The sequence below is a fragment of the Cynocephalus volans genome, chromosome 8 (genome assembly GCF_027409185.1).
Source record: "Cynocephalus volans isolate mCynVol1 chromosome 8, mCynVol1.pri, whole genome shotgun sequence".
NCBI lineage: Eukaryota > Metazoa > Chordata > Mammalia > Dermoptera > Cynocephalidae > Cynocephalus > Cynocephalus volans.
In genome coordinates, this window is record NC_084467.1 from 8700390 (window position 1) to 8721461 (window position 21072).

The following is a 21072-nucleotide window of genomic DNA, read 5'->3' on the forward strand; positions in this document are numbered from 1 at the left end:
TATTTGGGTAGAAGACAGGTCAGCTCTGGCCCGCCCCAACTCCCTAACACTAAGGCTGCTCTAATGCTTCCTTCCAGTCCTTGGTACCAGCCCAAGGCAGTACTGCCCAAACTGTGAAGTCTTTGAGAACCTCCAGGGTAAGTAAAAGCTCACTAACTTTCTTCATTGAGAACATAAGCTTTATTTTCATAAACATCTTTTCCAAGTGCACCAAGCTAGCCCTCGTTCACCACCAGCAAAATGGAGAAAAGGAAAAACTGGATGGTATCTAACCCAGGTTTTCCACATTTCCTCAGTTAATCCCCATTTTAATGGCCATTTTGTTCACTGAAAGGCAGAAGAAGGGATTAAAAGCCTTTCAGAGAAGGCCGGCCCGTGGCTCACTCGGTAGAGTGCGGTGCTGATGACACCAAGGCCACGGGTTCGGATCCTATATAGGGATGGCCGGTTGGCTCACTGGCTGAGCGTGGTGCTGACAACACCAAGTCAAGGGCTGAGATCCCCTTACCGGTCATCTTTTTAAAAAAAAAAAAAAAGAAAGAAAGAAAAGAAAAGCCTTTCAGAGAAGGGAAAACCACTTTAGTCTTCCATGTTCTTCATGGTTTTCTCTACTTGTTTTAGCTGTGCTCAAAACAAGGGCTTACTTTTCCTTGCTTTAGAAATTCAGATTCTGAGCCATCATAAGGTTGTGGAGATTTTGGAAAACAGAGTCTTCTGGTATGGGAAATATCCTTAATTAGCTATTTTTTCCTCATAATTTGGGGGGGGTTAATTGACACTTGGGCAGCTTAGGCCATTTAAGAAAATCTTCAAATAAGAAAAGCTTCTATCTCCAAGTTATGCCTTATGTTAGTTTCCAGGAAATACATATCAAAGACCAGGGATTAATACTAAAAGCTAGATGCTTCAATGTGAACTTATTAACCCCCTCCTATCTTTCCTAAAAAGAATTACATGGGTTGCAAATATGAATGACTGATTCATTTTCTGCCCAGATAAGAAAATCAATTCATAATATTTTCCTGTTTGGGTGAGAGAAGCAGCTATTGGGAAGAATAAACAAAAAGCTGGTTGGAAAGCCATAAAGCTCCACTGTTCCTTTATGCTTCTCTACTGCATTGCTCAACAGGAGTTCCAAGGCAGTAGGGTCCCATGTGACTCTATACATAATTGTATGGTGCATAAGCACTTCTGTGGCACGTGGTTTAAGTGCAGTGTCATTTGGTGATCAGGAGATCACCTTGAAGATCCTCATGGAGTTTAGAGATCTTGTAAGATGCTAACAATCAGGGCAAGGTTCTCCTTAGTGAAATGAACTCCATGGAGTGAAGGCTGTGGTGCCCCGATGGGCTAGACATTTGCCAAAGAGAGCAGAGACCAGCAGACAGTGCCAATTCTAATCAGAATCTTTTCAGCAGGATGACAAGTAGGGTGCCAGAACATTTTCACCTCTTAGTAGGCAAAGGAGACTAAGGATATGAGAAAACAACTCCTGATCTACCTGATCCCCTATTGCTTTTCGATTTAGATCTAAAAAAATAAAAAATTGTTTGGTAATTCTGGCTGCCTGAACAGAAATTACTTTCTGAGGAGCCAGAAGCCCTGACTGGAAAAGGGTTCTGGGGGATTATGGCGGAGAGCTGTCAGGCATCAGACCTGTGGGGGAAGGACCCAGACTGAATATCAATAGTATAAGTAACCGCTTCAGTGGTTCCATAACATGGAAATAGCGATTGTATGTTCCAAAGACTGAACTACTGTTTTAAGGACAGAGGGACCTTTGTATGCATTCTTAGTGAAAAGCTTATTTTAAGGATGTTTGCTGAAATTCCATGTTTTTAATATTTATTTTCAAAAGAGCAGTGTCCTTTTATAGTACATGAGAAATTATAATATCCCAGTTTTTTGGTTACAAAGTCATATATAGATAGAGGAAGAATAATTTTAAATTGCAAACCATATTGCATGGGAAGAGGGAAATGAGATGCTAGATATGGACTTATTAGGTGATGGGGATTATTTTCTCTATACTTTAATATATTTCACAAGTTTTGAACTGTGGGCAAGATTCTGCCTAAAGATTGACAGAAGCATGGGTGACCAATCCCAGAACCATGCCTGGCACATCTCTGCTGTAATCTTCTGATACCTCCTTGAAAAATGTCATGTGAGAAGCTTATACTGACCCACTCTTTGTTGAAGGAGAAAGTATGTAAAAAGAAAGACAACTGCAGAAACCCTGTGGATACAAATTACAATTTTTTCTTTTCTTTTTTTACTTCCTAAGAGATTTATTTTGTCCTTCTATTTCTAGAATTTTTCTAAGTTGAAAATTTTCAAATATGAGATAGTGTTAGATCTAGGTTGAATAAGAATTTTGCAAAACACAGAATGATGATTACAGACAGTAATAACCAGCCTAGTTAAAAGCACATTCAGCAGGATGCCAAAATATACCAAATCCTCGTATAAACAGCATGGATTACATTAACAGGCCACCCTGGGTGAGTACAGAGCCTTATTCCCAACACTCTCACCTATCTTACTCTCTTCCTATGGTTATATAACCTTTAGAATGGAATTTGCAAATTCCTCTAACCCTGCCCTGCTTGCTGATAGAGCTGAGCTGAGCCAGTGGCTGGCAGGGGCATAACCTAATAGGCGAAACTGGAAACACACAAATTCACAGTCCTCTTGTCTCAGTCCAAAGACTGTGCAGGCAAGGAAAGACAGACTCGCCCCTGTCTCCCTCCTCCCCTCCTCTGGCCTAAGTTTACGCTGACTTCACTCAACAGGCACCTGACCCTCCCAGATGAGCTGGGAGGGGCTAAAGCCCCGTGTACGGCCATGGTGGGGGTGGAGGTGCAGGCAACAAACAATATTTAAGATGCTGACTTTGTGGAGTATTCAGGCTTGAAGGAAGGCTATAGGATAGCCACTAAGCTCCACTTTCAGGAACTCAAGCTTCGAGAAAGGCTAAGAAAGAGCAAGGAAAGAAAAAAAAAAAAAAAAAAACAAAGTGGTGAGACCATCCAGAGTGAAAGTATAAGGTTGTAGTTTGCTACAGCTTTGCAGACCTCAGCTGGGCATATTCTGATTCTCCAAGGAAGATCCTTCCTCACTCAGGCCCACAAAAGATGTTGAAAGAGACACTCTCAGCTGTGACCTGGCTCTGCATTTTCATAGTGGCCTTTGTCAGCCACCCAGCGTGGCTGCAGAAGCCCCCTAAGCGTAAGACACCCGCACAGCTCAAAGTAGCCACCTGCTGTGAGGAGGTAACGGAGCTCAAGGCCCAAGTCGCCAACCTAAGCAGTCTGCTAAATGAACTGAGCAAGAAGCAGGAGAGGGACTGGGTCGGCGTGGTCATGCAGGTGATGGAGATGGAGAGCAACACCAAGCTCATGGAGTCACGGCTCACAGATGCTGAGAGCAAGTACTCTGAGATGAACAACCAGATTGACATCATGCAGCTGCAGGCAGCGCAGACTGTCACTCAGACCTCGGCAGGTAAGGAGAACATGTCCTCATGCTACTCACCACCTCCCCCATCATATAGCAGGGTGTCTCCTGTCTATGGCATTTCTTCTAGATAACTTGGTCATCAGAATGGTCACTGGGGGTTCTTTTGGGATATACTTTCCCTTTAGTAAAGGCTTATGGAATATTTCTTTTGATTACTAATGTTCTGTAAATTTACCTAGTACCTTCACAGGTCTCTTTTTTTCACACAGTATTACAGCACATTAGAAAGGTATGAATTACCATCTTGGAGCACTGAGAGATTACACGATCTGACCAAAGTCACATAGCAAGCGAGTCTTAGAAGCAGGGTTCAAGCTTTCCCTGTTGGTGCGGCTATTCCACTTCCTTACCAAGAACTGACAGGCTGTACCCTCAATCCCAAGGAAGAAACAAACACCAAACTATAACATCTGTTGCTCTGAATGCAAAATTTTGCCAAAAACAGTTCTCTGGTGTCCCTAAGGTATAGAAGGAATGGGCATTAATGGAATTTTGTGTACTCTCTCTGCAATCATAACTCTTCTCACTGGCTCAGAATTAAGTGTAGAGACACTGCTCATAACCATTTGAACCTTTGTGTTCAGGAAAGGAGAGGCTCCTCAGTTTCTCAGTTCTGATATTTCTATTTTCCCATTGTCTCAGATAAGATTCTCCTCAATATTACAGGAAATAAGAAAATGCAATGCTGAAATATGGATTTTTAATAGGTCAAAAATAAAATACATTTAATGTTTTCTTCTGCAAAATAACTTTCAGTTTCTGGTTAGCTTGGCTCAGATAGGCCAACATGAATCGATTGTTTAGAGATAAATTTGATTTTCTGAGATTATCAGGAAAATAATAGTTGTAAGGAGCATATACTATAGATACATCATTTCTTGCTGATATAAAAACTGTTGGTTCTCCTCGCCAGCACCTCGGGGCCCACCCCGGGACATGGGGTATGGAGCCAGGGACCAGACCCCCCTCCCACAACCAGGCACCCCACGCCACTGCCTCGGGCCTGCCCTGGGATCCGGGGCATGGAGAAGAGGACCAGGCCCCCCTCCCACAACTAGGCACCCCATGCCAGCACCTCGGGGCCCGCCTGGGGACCCAGGGTATGAAGCTGGGGACCAGACCCTCCTCCCACAACCAGGCACCCCGTGCCAGTGCCTTGGGGCCCACCCCAATACCTGGGGTATGGTGGAGCCAGGGACTGGACCCCCCTCCCACAACCAGACATACTGTGCCAGTGCCTCGGGGCCCACCTAGTGTCCTGCGGTATGGAGCCAGGGACAAAAACCAAAACAAAACAAAAAAACTGTTGGTTGCATTAAAAACCAAGTCAAGAGCAAAGACATGATTAGCTTTGAATGAGTAAGTCATTGATTACCCTGAGTTCAAATGGAGAAAAAGTTTTAACATGAAATTAAGCTTGAAAATTCTGTTATCTAAACCAACGTGTACAAATCACTTTCTAAGCTTGAACTTCCTTACCCTCGGTTTGGGATTAGAAAGGTATTCTCAGGCCATTTTCCAGACAAATGAGTCCTGATTTGGTCTGTGAGATGAGACCAGACACACGGAAGGCCAGGCCAGACAGAGGAATCTGGCCATGCCACCTCCTGCTCCTCCAAATGGGGCTTTTTCACCCAGCAGGGAGTTTCTTGGGGGTCAAATATAGCTCTCCTGACAGGCCTCTTACTCTTCTTGCCCTGGACAACATTCCTTATATTTTTTTCCCTCTATAAGCAGGTGCTGGGTCACCTTGATATTTAAGTGAGTAGCCCCTTGGAGAAAGCAGTAAGTTGGTACTTTCACTAGTAATAGGAAGAAAAGAACTCTGATGGTGAAGGCAAGTGTACCCTGTTTCCCCTCCTCCAACATGCTGTGAGTGTACCAAGGCGTCTCAGACAACTCCCATGGTGGCAGTGTTACCATCTACCATCCTGTGCTCTTCTCTAAGGTCCTCATGCAGTGGCCACCAAGGAAAGAAATCCAAGACATAGAAGGCAGGAAGTATCTCCTGGACAGTGAGTGAGCCCTGCTCTCTGAATCCTGTCAGAAGAGGTTGTCTATTCCACAATGCTCTTTGATATTTAGAATAGGGAGACAAAACCTGACATAAAGGAGTAGCCCCAAGGGCAGCTAAGAAAGCATTTAAATCAGCCCCAGAGTGAAAACTGGCTTGTCTGATGCTCTCATTTCCTCATTTTAATAAAATTTCCAGGAGATGGCCTCAAAGCATTCCTCAGGGTGCTTTGTTTTCATTTGAGGATCTAACATTGTTAGACTGACAGAGGGAAAGATAAGACTGTAAATCTATCTCAGTTAATTGGGCCCCAGTTGGCAGTAGCCATTACCTCTGAAAATGACAAAAACAAACCAAGAAACAACAACAAAACCAGGCCCTATGAGATACTTATGACTTAACTTGTAATAGAAATGGCTGCCCAAGAAGTCTGAATCTATTCAACAGGAGTATCTGTTACATGGCCCTCACACACTTAATACTCCTAGAATTCATGGCTTAGAACTACAGCAGGATAATTTCAGAATTAACCTGAAATCACCTGTTTGTTTGTCCTGTTGATGCTATCCAGGTGAAGGGCTTCCCCACTCCTCTGCCCCATCACTAGTGAAGTCAAAACATACACCCTTCTTGATCTCCTGATGCCCACCTCTCCCAAATCCAGACACTGCCTGGTAATTAACACCCACAGGGATCCTGTGGTAGAAGCAAAGTCTTGGTTTTTAAACATCCAATTCAGATGCAGCAGGAATACCCCACTTGCCACAAATCTTTTTTTTTTTTTTTTTGTCGTTTTTTCGTGACCGGCACTCAGCCAGTGAGTGCACTGGTCAGTCCTATATAGGATCCGAACCCGCGGCGGGAGCGTCGCCGCGCTGCCAGCGCAGCACTCTACCAAGTGCGCCACGGGCTCGGCCCACTTGCCACAAATCTTGAGTGTGGACACTCACCCTGTGGTTTGCTCCTTTTCTAGATGCCATATATGATTGCTCTTCCCTCTACCAGAAGAACTATCGCATCTCTGGAGTGTACAAGCTTCCTCCTGATGACTTCCTGGGCAGCCCTGAGCTGGAGGTGAGGTCATTATAGCCCACTGGCCCACATTTTACCATCTGTCTTCCACCCTCTCAAAGGATGGTGACAACAGGGCTACTCAGTCTAAGGAAAGGGAAACTCAAACAGAAGCAAACACACCAAATACCAGAGAGCTACATAAACATTCAAATTATGTGCCCCATCCCCCAACCCAATCCAGGCATCTGTTTGGCCTCTTCAAATCATTATCAACCAAACACCAGACCTTCTACTATAGATTAGATAACTCTCACAACCAACATATAACTACTTTAAATCTCTTACCAGGTCCTAGAGCAGCTATTCTTTGGGAAGGAGAAAAGAGAGAACATGAAGGGGACATGTTGGAAGTGTCTGGATTTTCCCCTTCAAGCTATGTTTGCAGTCACCCCCAACCCCCATGTGGATCATTCTTCCTCAGCCAATTACTACCTGCCCAGCTCCCCATCACCAAGGCAGCATCTTTGCTGCAGTGAACCAGTGTGACTATGGGAGTGTGTGCATCCATTGGCTCTGTGGGGACAGAAAAAAGGTTGGGAAACCTGCCCTCATGCTCCCATGAGTCCCTGACCAGAGCATCCTCTCTGCTACAGGTGTTCTGTGACATGGAGACATCAGGTGGAGGCTGGACCATCATTCAGAGAAGAAAGAGTGGCCTTGTCTCCTTCTATCGGGACTGGAAGCAGTACAAGCAGGGCTTTGGCAGCATCCGTGGGGACTTCTGGCTGGGGAATGAACACATCCACCGGCTCACCAGACAGCCTACCCGGCTACGTGTGGAGATGGAGGTGAGCATGAGGCCTGGGGCTCCAGGTCTGGCTGAGGGCTGCCACATACGACTATGCACAACACTGGGGGCACCATTCCTATTTTAATTACTACAGATCTGTATATTTATTATGATGGTTTTCCTGCAGGTAGCAGTACAGTTGTAGAATAGGTTTTTTCTTATTTTTCACAAAGGTGGGACTGTGGGGGCACAAGAGGAGGCCAGACCCAGGCCAGAGCACAGCAAATCCAATAGTCAGCTGGGTGGAACACTGCTGTCTTTGCTCTGGCCTGGGGCATGAGGTTCTTTATGTGCAAACCTTTTTATTGATTTTGGTTGGTGTTCCTCATTGAAGGTCTTGAAACACTCACTAGATTCTCACATTACTCTTACGACATCTCTGAGTGGGATTCAGCAAGAGTACATATCTGCACCTTACAGACAGGGAAGAGAAGGAATACTGCTTAGAGAGACTAGTCAAGGCCATATGGTGAATCAGGAGAAAAGGATGATCTAGTCCCTTTGTTTTCTGACTCCCTAATTACTATGGTAAGTACAACAGGTAAACAACCAACAAAGTTTTACTAGATTCACAGCTACAAAAAGATGTTTGGCTGTGGGGTTGGAGTGAGAGAAGAAGTACAAGGGAAGTATCAAATGAGGTTTTTCCAAGGCTCTGCTCCTCCCCAACAGGACTGGGAGGGCAACATGTACTATGCTGAGTACAGCAACTTTGTTCTGGGCAATGAACTGAATAGCTATCGCCTCTTCCTGGGAAACTACAGTGGGAATGTGGGGAACGACGCCCTTCTCTACCATAACAACACAGCCTTCAGCACCAAGGACAAGGACAATGACAACTGCTTGGACAAGTGTGCACAGCTCCGTAAAGGTGAGAGTTGGGAGGATGGGGAAGTAGAAGTTTGGGTATAAGCCTGTAATCCCACTTAAGGAGAGAGAGTGAATTTATAACTGTACAGTTGGTGTTCTGACCACAGTACCCTTTTTGATACTGGCTCTAACTGCTTATCTACTGTTGAAGAAACAACATTACAGATCCCTGATGTCTAGTCTATCATCTATTTCCAAGGAGAGGACATAGCTTACAGCACTGATCTGTTTCTTGTGTCAGGTGGATACTGGTACAACTGCTGCACAGACTCCAACCTCAATGGTGTTTACTACCGCTTGGGAGAGCACAACAAGCACCTGGATGGCATCACCTGGTACGGCTGGCATGGATCTAGCTACTCTCTCAAACGGGTGGAGATGAAAATCCGCCCGGAAGATTTCAAGCCCTAAAAGGAGGCTGCTGTGGAGCAGGGCTGCAGAAATGGAGACAAATGGAGACTGGGCAAGGGCAGAGAAGGAGAGGAAGAGCATGTAGAAAGGGCAGGGGTGGGAAATAACCTATAATCTCCAATGAGAGAGTGAGACTCTAAGGAGCACAATAAAATTATATGTACCAAGGATGTTACAATAAATGGGATGAAGTACACAATGGGTCTTGCCACATACTTCTCAGGGGGCTGGACTGAGTGGGCTCTGTCTGCCCATGATCCCTTACATAGCAGCAGCTTGTCTTTTCCACATGATTTTTCTGTGAAAAATAATTGTGAGATAACTTTACCCATAATTCTCTAAGACCTAGGTTAGGTGAGGGCATAAAACAAATCCCTTTGCTAAAAAGAACAATATTATTTTGATTCTCGAAGAAGGGGCCTTGACTGTTAGAAAAAGGAATGAAAAAGGGCAGTGGAGGAGGGGAGTTTCTATTTTTAAACATGATGAAATTACCTTCAGTCTACACATTTTTTTTTTTTTTTAAAGATGGATGACCAGTAAGGGGATCTTAACCCTTGACTTGGTGTTGTCAGCACCACGCTCTCCCAAGTGAGCTAACCGGCCATCCCTATATGGGATCCGAACCCGTGGCCTTGGTGTTATCAGCACCACACTCTCCAGAGTGAGCCACAGGCCGGCCCTAGTCTCACATTTTTTAAAAATACAAAAATTGTTTCGCTGGAGATGAGCTGGCCCAGGTTGGACTTGCTTGGAGGGAAACTCCAGAGCACTGGGCCTTTCAATCAGACTCTTATCACCTCTCCTGCTCGCCTTGATCACAGTATAACATTGAAAGGCATGAAGTGGGGCTGGTGGTGGCAGGGAGCACCAGTGGGAGGTGGGTATAGTCCCTCATGGAAGCCTGCACAAAACTGCCTACAAATATTCATAGTCAATACAGATACATCTATTTTTATTTACTTTGTAAGAAATGGGCTCAGGAGCTTCCTTTTTGTCATTAAAAAAATGGCTGAAAAATGAAAGTAGATGGCGCTATGATTAATAATTCATGCTGTATGTAAGCATCTTGCTTTGTAAAAAATAAAATATTGTAGTTTGTGTTTTAAACATTCAAAGTTTCTTTTGCTTCTACAATAAATATTTTAAAACGTGTGCTTTTTTTTTTTTTAATTCTTACCATTACCACGTAGAGCACAGTAAAATGTTTAAGTAAAAAAATCAGAGGGTGAGAAGTGAGAATGAGATTCTGTGTCTGTTTCAGTATTAAGGAAACCAAGGGAGGAGGAGTAGGAAGCCAAAAAAGAAAAGGTAAAGGACAAAAAGGCCAGCAGCCACTGGGAAGAGATCAGAGCCTGGACCACTTAACTAATTCCCACAGAAGCCACTACAACCACTTGGTTTCAAAATTTTGCATACACACACTCCTACTTTTAGCTTAACCATTTAGAAAGGAAAAATATCTTCAACCATAATGGTATCAAGTAATCTTGACCTTTAGGAAGTCATTTTTTCCTATCCAAAAGAACCATATACCTGAGTCAGGCAGTGTAAGATAAGCTATTATACAGTACTTAATATTTTCTACTATACCTTTAGCCCTTTAATTGTTGGGAATCTACTTTACCATAAAAACAAGAACCTTGGGGATTTTCAATGAAATAAAATGAGTAGAGAAAAACTACATTGGAGTAGGGCTTCTCATGGGACAGATATTCAAACAGAAACTTCTTCAGGCAGGCAGAAGAATCTGCGATGCTTAGCACCATACTGCTAGGAAAAACGATAAAAAATATCAGGGGCTTAAAAGGAGCAAAGAAAGCAAGAATGCTGTGGCAGAAGTAGCTAATAATTATCTCTCTCATCTCCTATATACCCCACAACTAAGGAAACCCTGAGGATGTTAATTTTAAATCAGCCTCTGTGGTTTCCTTCACCTTTTCGGCAGAAACTTCTCAGAGAGAGGGGCAGATGGAAAAGAGCAGATGGCAAAGAATGCACAGAACACCCCAACCATTTCATCTGCAGTGGTGCCGATTCTAACAGTCCCTACATTTCCAAAGCACCTGTTCTGGTACAGGTTGATGGTGGATACTGAGGATTCAGAGATGACAGTACAACATGGTCTCTGAACCTGAAAGAGGACAGAACCACCAGGAGCCAAAAAGAGAGCTCACTGTTACTCCTGAGGGTAAAGAACGTTTTGCTCTGACCAGATCCTTTAAGATATGTGAGAGAAGGAGGCACAAAAAAGAAGAGCTCTGTGCAGAAAAAAGGACATATTCAGCCTGATGGGCAGTTGTTAGTGCTGCATGTCTACCTAGTGAGCACTGGCCCTGTTCTGATTTTTAATTTTGCATATGTCTAAATCAGAAAAATTTTTATAAAGGGTGTTACCCGTCAAGGGCTGAACAGTGAAGACATCTAGCGTTTTTTTTTTTGGCGGCTGGCTGGTATGGGGATCTGAACCCTTGACCTTGGTGTTATCAGTACCACGCTCTTCCAGGTGAGCCACTGGCCAGACCCCGGAAAGCATCTGGCTTTGACCAGACACACTACTTAGGGCAGAAGAGCAAAAGCCAGCAGACCTTACCTTAATGCTCTGGGTATCGAATACCCACTTAATGTTCCGTTCCCCTAAGATGCAATTATACTTACTGATATATCTGTGCTTTAAGGAGATGGGAATATACTATCTCAGTGTTAGCTCTGGTTTGGGGATCACATGTGGGATTTAATTTGTCATGGAGCAGATAGGTAAAAAAATCAACAGGTAAGAAGACAGATTGAATCAGCAGCAAGAGAACAATATTATCAGCAGAGCACAGTTTTTAAAATTAAAAACAAAAAATAAGAAACAGCTGCACAAAGATGTTTTTGTGTAGGTTACCCTGATTGTTTCAAAAAGAATCTAAGGCAATTGACTCAAATGTATATATTACAATAGCCCTAAAAAAGTGGACAAATTGGTGAAGGGAAAGTAAGAGTAGGAAAAATAAAGTGGGGTATGTGTGTTTGTGTGTTAGTAGTCAAAACAGGTAAGACGTCTGTAATTTGTTGGGGGTGGGGGCAGGAATTTAGCTGCAATCTGTTCAGTAGCCACTGTGAGGATGGAAATTCAATCTACTACTGAAGAGCTATGTCCCCAAGACCAGACCAAAGTAATGGCTCAGGGATGTACAAGCACCAGTGGTGTGACCCCTAGGAGGGGTCACATGTGGCTCACCCGGGGAAGTGAGGGGAGTGCTGTGAGCAACTTCCTTAACAGCAGCTCTGCCTAAGGTTGTTTCTTAAAACTCTCCCCAGTCAAGATGAAGGCATAACACCATAATAGGGCTTAGGAAAAACAGTTTTACAAAATCAGAAGTAAAAGTTGCAAACAAAAAAGAAAGATACTGGAATGATATGGGAGACCAGCTGAAATGGGGCAAAACTGTAAGCAGAGCTGATTCGGCCAAATACACCCGAACAGCTGAGAGCACTGGCTTTCCCTTGAAACAGAGATGTTTTTTGTTTTTTTTTGTTTTAAAAGCCAAGATCAATCTGCAGGGAACTCTGAGGACTTATTTTCAATTATGTGACCTAAGAAGCTAAATGACTTTCTTGAGCACTTTTCCAGGTCTCTGACTGTATCTCTCTATTATAAATCTGCATTAACTTTATTTAATTAATTAATTAATTTATTTTAAAAGATGACCGGTAAGGGGGTCTTAACCCTTGACTTGGTGTTGTCAGCACCACGCTCAGCCAGTGAGCGAACCGGCCATCCCTATATGGGATCCGAACCCGGGGCCTTGGTGTTATCAGCACCGCACTCTCCCGAGTGAGCCACAGGCTGGCCCGAAATCTGCATTAACTTTAATGCATCTATGATGGTCTCAAATATGGTGAAAATCAAGGGTGAGGTGAGGGAGGTTTAGACAGATCTCAAATAGAAAAAGGTTAGCAAGAAAATTAATGTGCAAAACTAGTTATTTGACGTTGAAGTTATATTCAGTTACCAGATTTTGTTAGTTATCATGTAAGACTGCATTACTTAAGCCAGAGATGAGAGGAAGAAATGTGGGCTTTCACATTTGCTGTGCCTAATTTGAAATGTCTTCTAGGATGGCATGTTTATAATTGTTCCTATATGGTATTTTGTTTTATTTATTTTTTAAAAAGATGACCAGTAAAGGGATCTTAACTCTTGACTTGGTGTTGTCAGCACCACGCTCTCCCAAGTGAGCTAACCGGCCATCATTATACAGGGATCCGAACCCACGGCCTTGGTGTTATCAGCACCACACTCTCCCAAGTGAGCCATGGGCTAGCCCTCCTATATGGTATTTTAAAAATCAACATTGTCTCAAATTCCAATTTATTTGGGCAGAATATGATTCTATTTCTGCCTTTTGGGTCAATTTTTAATGTGTTTAAAGCAGAAATTTCATGTGTTTAAAGCAGAATTTTTTTTTAGCTGAGCTAATAGACAACCTGGCTATTTGATTATCCTCTCAAATGAAGGAAGCACTGTACACAGCAGACTCTATCTGCCACAATGGAGGAACTTACTAGTCGGGTGATTTTGCCTAAATAATCTTCAGTGAAATGATCAACCATGTTAGCATTTACATAAGATAATTAGATCCCGGAGTTAATATTCTCTGAAAATCATTAGGGGAAGTGAACAGTTCTCTAGGAGCTGAAGCTAATATTTTGGGGTGTTTGTAATTTCGTAATAGCAGAAAATTTATTAAACAGCCTATTTCTGCCATTCCCAGAAGACTTAAAACCATCTTATGAGAGGACAGAACTTAACCAAATCAGGGGAAAAGACCACTGATCTCAGACTTCAGTCTGCCTCTTACATTCATAGAACTCCAAAGGAGGAGGACTCAGGCACCAATAGATTTAGTCAATAAAATCCCACCCCGCTTTTGGGTGGCCTTTAAAGCCCAGGAACCAGTACATCCTACTCTTGCCTTACAGAGTGATATCTAACCCAGACACAAAAACATCTATCTTTCCTAGGCTGCTATGGCCATAGAATTGCTTCTAGACTGATTTTCCTGGACGAGAAAGCACAGGTTGGAAAATGAGAGGAATGCAGATGATAAGGGTCAACAGAAATGACAATTTCCCCAAACTACCAGAGAGAGCCATCTGCAACCACATGTCATTTAAACATGCTGACCAGATTTCAAAGAGCAGAAGTCTCCAAGTGAAGTGGCACCAGGCAGTTGCAGAAGAGAGGTTATTTTGAATGAAGCAGCAATTAAAAAGGGTTTACTGCCTACCTGATGAGAGACTCTAGAATGGCGGGGGTGGGACCTTTCTGGAACTCCAGTTCTTTGTAGTGTAGTGCTTTGGCATATGCTCGGCATTTGGCAGCTCTCTCACCCAGTAGAACAATGCCATTGTCATCTCTCAGTGGCAGGGGGCCCTAGAGGAGAGCAAAACCCCACAGCATAGAAAATTGACAGATGGGCACTAATAAGAGAGGGCTGGATGGATGCTTCTCCCCTCCCACCAGCTGGTTCCCTGCCAGCCTCCATCTGGACAATGGGGAGAAGTTTCACCTTGTCACTGTGCTCCATGAATTCAGCCAAGTTTAAGAGGGTTTGCGTGACTTCCGCGATGTCTTGTGAGGTGAGGGCCAACTCGATGCTTCTGATGAGCTCATCCTGCTGGTCTTCATTCAGTTCAGACCAGCAAGACACAAATGCAGCATTGAAGAGATCCCTGAGGAGAGTGGAGAAAGATGCCGGAAACCTCTCATGCCTCTGCCTGGTGCCACAAAGTCACACCTGTCAATCTGCTCCTGGCGTCACTGATTTTGGTTCTACAGACCAGTGCTAGAAAAATAGAACTTTCTGGAAATGGTCTATATCGTTCCTGTCCAATATAGTAGCCATTGGTCATTAAGCACTTGAATTGTGGTAAGTGACTGAGGAACTGAATTTTAGATTTTATTTAATGTTAATTAAATTAAAATAACCACACATGGCTAGTGACTACTGTAACTTACAGTGCAGGTATAGACACTGTGATATACAGGGGATTGGGAGAGGGAGGGAATGGAAAAGAGCAGAGAGCAAAGTAACTTGTCTCCACAGGCATATTTCCTGGCAGTTTTTGCATCATTTCTCTTCACCGGAGGGGATGAACAGAAAGGAGACTTCTAACACTGAAGGTGGTATTAACAGATTCAGAAAATAATAATCTTCAAATGATTCTTAAGATCTTTCTTGGGCAGTGTCCAAATTCTGAAGAACAGAAATGGCAAAGGCAGCATCTGCTATTGCTTTCCAAATATAACCAGAACCTTTAGTTAGATGGTCATTTAAAAAATGACAACAGAACTTAAGAAACTAGAAGCATTAGCAAATAGAATCTAAGTCCAGAAGTCTTGAAAGATTCTCTAAGCCAATCTCTAACAGCTGTGGCCTTACAAAGACCTGGAACCAGATGTGCCATTTCTAAGATTACTACAACTAATTTAAATCATTACAGCATCACATGGATGGGCATATTTGTCACCCCTGACATCTAACTTTGATCCTATCCCCCACTTTTTTGGTGAATGTGGGGTAAGGGGAGTTGGAAACTATAAGATATGCCTGTAATGGATGGGTTTAGCAACAGATGCCTCTGTATCTACTTATGATTACATATTAAAAGGTGAAGTTAGATCAATGTGTATAATTTTGGAATCTGACAGAGAAAAGAAAATTTGAAATTCAAAGGATAACATAAAGACCATAAGAAGTCCTGTATAAATTAAGAAACAACCTTTCCTGATCTAGGTCAGAGGTTACATGGGATCCCAAATAAACATATTTGGGACTAAGGGGATAAATACATATGTGTATATTTACCACAAGCCTTTTTTTTTTTTTTTTTTTTTAAAAGATGACCAGTAAGGGGATCTTAACCCTTGACTTGGTGTGGTCAGCACCATGCTCACCCAGTGAGCCAACCAGCCATCCCTATATAGGATCTGAACCCATGGCCTTGGTGTTATCAGCACCACACTCTCCCGAGTGAGCCACGGGCCGGCCCCCACAAGCCTCTTTTAAATGACACTGTGCTCAGAGGTGACTTGTGCAAAAGAGAAGTACAGAACATCAGCTGAGCATATGAAATCTGTACACTATGGAAACAGGGAAGTTCTAGAAACTATTTTGAAAGTCTTAAAATAAAACTTGAAAGAAATTAGAGGAACAAAATCATGGCATCAAAGCAATAATCTCAGGGACCATCAGTACTCCTGCTAAATACACATCATAACAGCAAACCTGCTGTGTTAATAAAAGTGAAATGAAATGCCTTGCTTTTTGTTTCTTGCTAATAAGAAGGGTTGTTGATTAAATCACCATTTTATGTCTCATTATGAATAATAAATTCCCCTGTAGAAAAATCTGGAAAATAGAGAAAAGAATAAAAAAGAAGAAAATCATTTCTTAAACCTTCCTACTTAGAGATAACCATTGCCGGATTACTTTCTAATATTTATTCTATGTACACATATTTTTAATAGTTGAAATCAAACATGCCATTTTACATTCCATTTTATTAAATTACGTTATACTATAAATTTTTCATAAGCATTAAAAATTTTTATAAACCATATTTTATTTTACTGTATTTATTTATTTTTTGGTAACTGGCCAACATGGGGAACTGAACCCTTGACCTTGGTGTTATGAGGCTGTGTTCTAACCAACTGAGCTAACTGGCTAGCTGTAAACCAAATTTTAAATGGCTATTTAAGATTTACTATTTAAAATTATATTGTTTATGGCAAATCCTATTTCCAAAGGTGGCTCCAACAGTATCTCCCGTTTCATATGTTCTTGAAAAATCTTGCTGCTCCTCTATCAAGAGGGAGCATCCATGTCTCCTTCCCGGAGTGGCCCTTTATGACTGCCTTGAGCAACAGAGTAAGGCAGAAGTAACACTATGTACTTCCCCAGCTAGATCATAAAAATACATGTCCTTCCATGTTGTTCTCTTGGGGCACTCACTCTTGAACCCAGCAACCTTCTGTGAAAAAGCCCAAGCAACCTATGGGAGTGGTCCACATGGATAGGAACCAAGGCCCCCAGCCACAGCTGAGTTCCCACTGGATAGTCAGCCCCAACTTGCCAGACATGCCAGCGAGCCATCTTGAAGGTGGATCCTCTACTGAAACCACCCCCTCTGACACCAAGTGGAGCAGAGGAAAGTTTCCCCACAAGTCCTCCCAAACTTCAGATTCATGAGCAAAATAAATGACTGTTGTTTTAGATCACCAAGTTTTGCATTATTTGTAATGCAGAATAAGTAATTAGAATATCATTAATATTGGAAACAGGTTACATTCAATTATTACTTAGTTGTTTTCAGAGTTGTAAATAACTTTGTTATTAAAATTCTGGACCTAAATCTACTAACGAAAGGTATTTATCTGTGGTCTACTAGCAAGGTTAAGATGGCTGCTCTTCCTATAATATGAGCATGTTCAATTTGCCTTTTTCTTTCTTTTTGTCCACAAGTTCGCAAAATTAAAAATATTAGCCATTTTACTACTACCTCTAATAAAAATTAATTCGTATATGTTATTTTCTATGTGCTGATCCTCTCCATCCCAATCTGAAGCTCTAACACATCATACCTGGCCATCGGGTTGTAGGCCTGTGCCAGGGCCCAGCATGAACGCAGGGAGGGTGACGAGGAGTCCTTCAGCAACTCCAGGCTCAGCCGTCTCAGCCATTCCAGCCAGTCATCTTTGGAGACCCTCCTGGCAGCTCCCCAGGCCTGCCGGGTGCCAACAGAAAACCATCAGCTTCAAGGGCCAATTGTAAAGAGCACTCACCTGTTTAATAATTGTTCTACTTCTTTGATTTATAAAATTATACCTCTCATGATAAAATTCCTCCTGGGCACAAATACAAAAGAGTAATATTTAATTTGAAGCCATAAAGCAAAAGCAGCAACCTCTGGAACATACCTCAATATAGAAAAAGCCTGTTTTACAACTTGTTTGTGTTGGACTCTGACCATCAGCAAAGCAGAGAGCTCTACAGAACCAGAATGGATGGGGAATGTCACACTCAGAGAGCACTCAACAAAACCTAATGGCCTGCAGTAGTGCATGAAGGGAGCTGGGTACTCTCTGTGTATTAGGACACTGGCTCTTTTGACAATGAAGAGTCACACAGGAAGAAGAAAAATGCTCAGGTTCACACCATCAGGAATCATGTTACAACCAGGTGAGCAGTGAGCCCAAGCACATGGCACTATGAAAGAACAAGAAAAAAGGAATTTGAACAGATTTGATTTCTTCTCTCTAGTTTATCCCTCCAACTGCCCTCAAAACTCTGAACTCTCCAAGCATCAAGAGTTACTACCAGGGACAGCTTAGGTGGGTGGATAGAAAGACTCGAGTTCTGGAGAGAGGCAGTGTACTGTAGTAGTGGCCATACCCTGGAGCTCAATGGCTTGAGTGCAAATCCCAGTTATATAACTTATTGGCTCTCTGATCTTCAGGAAGTCACTTAACTCCTCTATCTCGGTTTTCTCATCTATAAAATGAGAGTGACGGTTTCTGCTTTATAGTATGTTTTAAGGATTAAGTAAATTAATAAATATAACGAATTTATAACAGTGCTTGGCACAAAGTTAGTGCTGTGTACATGAGTGCCTATTTCTCTGAAGTTAGAAACACCTGGCTGGGATCCTTGCTCTGCCATTCAACGCTGTAAAACCCTAAGCAAATTACTTGTATATGTTGCATCTGAGCCTCAGACTTCCTCATCTAGAAGTAATGTATCTAAAGGGCCTAGCTGGAGTGAGCAAAAAATGGGTGCAATTATTATCAAAATGACGTTTCTTTAAACTGGCCTAGCCCTAATTACTAAATTCTTAATTTAAAAAATACGTTATTAAAAGATTTCTCCAGGGTTGGCCGGTTAGTTCAGTGGGTTAGAGTGTAGTGCTGATCACACCAAGTCCAAGGTTTGATCCCTGTAATGGTCAGCTGCCAAAAAAAAAAAAAAAAAAAGATCTTCCCAGCTGACCAGACATATCAATTCTCTCTAAACAGGGGAAATCATGTAAGTTAAAGCAAAAGTTCTCAAACTTTGGACTAGTGAAGTGGTCCAGGGAATAAAAGGACCTTCATGTGCTAAATCACCTAATCATCATCGACTCAACCATCACCTCCCTGGGATAAACTGGAGATTTGCTGCTAATTCTGAAGAGCTGCCAATGAGTGACATTACATAAACTATTATTTTATATCAGGAACCAAAGCAGAGATACAGCAAGAGAGGAACTAAATAATTATCACTGACCATACAACGAGAACCTGAAGGAGAAGAGTGAGACTTGATTTTTAGACCCTGTTCTGTTCCAGTTCATCCAACAGTCTTTCGTATCTAGTCTCACTATTCCTTCTCCTTCAGGTTCCCATTGTATGGTCAGTGATAATTATTTAGTTCCTTTCTTGTCGTATCTCTACTTTGGTTCCTGACATAAAATAATAGTTTATGTAATGTCACTCATCAGCAAGTCCTTTTCTGTCCATAGATTTCTGGCTTCTTACCCACACAATAGGTCTGTGCATAGCTTCACTGTATTACATAGTACTTTAAAAGTTGGACATAGGGCTGGCCCGTGGCTCACTCGGGAGAGTGCAGTGCGGATAACACCAAGGCCACGGGTTCGGATCCTTAAAAAAAAAAAAAAAAGTTGGACATAAACAAGGAAGTATTACTAATTTCTTTCTCCCTCTAATTATGTGAGGTTGAGTCTGGATAAGACAGCGATAATTTAACACAGTGGTTAAGAGAGTGGACTCTAGAGTCATTCTACCTAGTCTGAATCCTGGCTCCACCATTTACTAGTAGACACTGGGCAAATTATTTAACCTTTCAGTGCTTCAAGGTCCACATCTATAATATGGGTACAGCAATGACAGCACTCATAGGATTATTGTGATGATTAACTGAGTTAATATACATAAAGTGCTCACAACACTGGTACATGGAAAGCACTCAACAAATGTTAGTTGTTGTTGATATCAATTATTGTTAGTACTTAATAAATGGCAGTAAATAGGTCTTCAGAAATATCATAGCTTAACGGACAACTGCACAATCTATCAAACAGGCCAAACCCCCCACATGGTTCTTTCCCCCATGCTCTTTAAAACAAACTTCCTTGGCCAGCTGCCAAAAGCAAAAACAAAAAACAAAGCCATAATCACCTCCCAATTCTTTGGGTTCTGCAATAACTGTATAAAAATAGACCAGGGTCCTTTTGCTAACCACCCTGATGACTGCTTCATCTGGTGACACCAGTGCATGTTCACGAAATGCCAGCTTATTTATTGTGAAGGTAAGCCCAAATGGATTGTCATAAGCAAAGCTCCTGAAAATTCTGGAAAGCACTCTAGAGGTATATGAGGATACTTCAAAAAGTTCGTGGGGGACTGGCCTATTAACTCACTTGGTTACAGCGTGGTGCTTGATAACACCAAGGTCAAGGGTTCAGATCCCTGTACCGGCCAGTTGCCAAAAAGAAAAAAAAAAAAAAAAAATTTGTGGAAAAACAGAATTAAAAGATAATATGAATCTTTCCATGAACTTTTTGAAGTACCCTTGTATATAAATGGTTTTTATGTTTTCTGTCTCATGTAAATCCTCTATTAGCACAGTCAATAGAACAGTGACTGAGGTGGCAAATTGTTATTTTGAAAGCTCGTTAAAACTGATAAATAGACCAATTCCTAATTATCCTTACATGATTATGTGGAAGAACAATTCACTTTTTGATGAAATGAATCCAAAAATCAGCTATGGAGGATTTTGCTTAGGTTTTTAAAAACTGATCTATTCTTTCAGGTGAGATAAACCTTGTCTGTTTGGCAAGGTTTATGCTTATTTTTCCCAGTCCTGGGTAGAAAGAAAAACCTCCTGGAAGCAAATTGGACTACTGGGGAATTTGCTAAAATAGAGAGAACAAAGCTCTAAAGCAGGGTAAACAGCTGCCTGGTTGGAAGGACATTCTGAACCTAGACATGCTGAAAACATCTGGGTGGAAATGTGCACCTGGCCTCCTTGCCTGGTCCTTTCTCAAGTGTGAGTTGTCAGCAGGGTGGTCTCAATAACTGCCTGGGAATGCCAGGTGACTGATGACCTTTTTCTTCTTCCTGAAGTCAGACTAGCAGTTACAAAATCCCCAGAGGGAAAGCAGCATCAATCCTGACCCAGGGATATTTTACCACTTTTATCTAAAATCAGCAAATATTTCTTAACAGTGGTCCATGCGGGTAAAGACTCTGACACAATAGTCAGTATTTTGAAGCTGGGTTTGAGCACACACATTCACACACACAGAACTATGTTCAAATCTGTATGAGCAG

At 42.2% G+C, this 21072-nt stretch overlaps 2 protein-coding genes across 2 annotated transcripts in view; one reads left to right on the top strand and one right to left on the bottom strand.

Moving 5' to 3' along the window:
• The window catches only part of MTOR (mechanistic target of rapamycin kinase), a 130129-nt gene that overhangs the window by 60740 nt on the left and 48317 nt on the right, over window positions 1-21072 (bottom strand). Inside the window, exons 26-28 of the mRNA XM_063107113.1 lie at window positions 17320-17462; window positions 14243-14405; window positions 13961-14106 (exon numbers count right to left, since the gene is read on the bottom strand). Coding sequence (XP_062963183.1) covers window positions 13961-14106; window positions 14243-14405; window positions 17320-17462 — 452 coding nt within the window. The remainder of the gene's footprint in view (window positions 1-13960; window positions 14107-14242; window positions 14406-17319; window positions 17463-21072) is intronic.
• ANGPTL7 (angiopoietin like 7) lies at window positions 3138-8681 on the top strand. The gene is made up of 5 exons (XM_063103664.1): window positions 3138-3507; window positions 6510-6610; window positions 7204-7398; window positions 8073-8271; window positions 8512-8681. Exons 1-5 carry the CDS (start codon window positions 3138-3140, stop codon window positions 8679-8681), a joined length of 1035 nt encoding a protein of 344 aa, XP_062959734.1.

Excerpts from the sequence above, each read along its gene's own strand:
- ANGPTL7 (XM_063103664.1), top strand. The coding sequence starts at position 3,138 with ATGTTGAAAGAGACACTCTCAGCTGTGACCTGGCTCTGCATTTTCATA. Across the intron at positions 3,508-6,509 it reads TGTCACTCAGACCTCGGCAG|ATGCCATATATGATTGCTCT; the intron begins GTAAGGAGAACA and ends CTCCTTTTCTAG. Across the intron at positions 7,399-8,072 it reads GGCTACGTGTGGAGATGGAG|GACTGGGAGGGCAACATGTA; the intron begins GTGAGCATGAGG and ends CCTCCCCAACAG.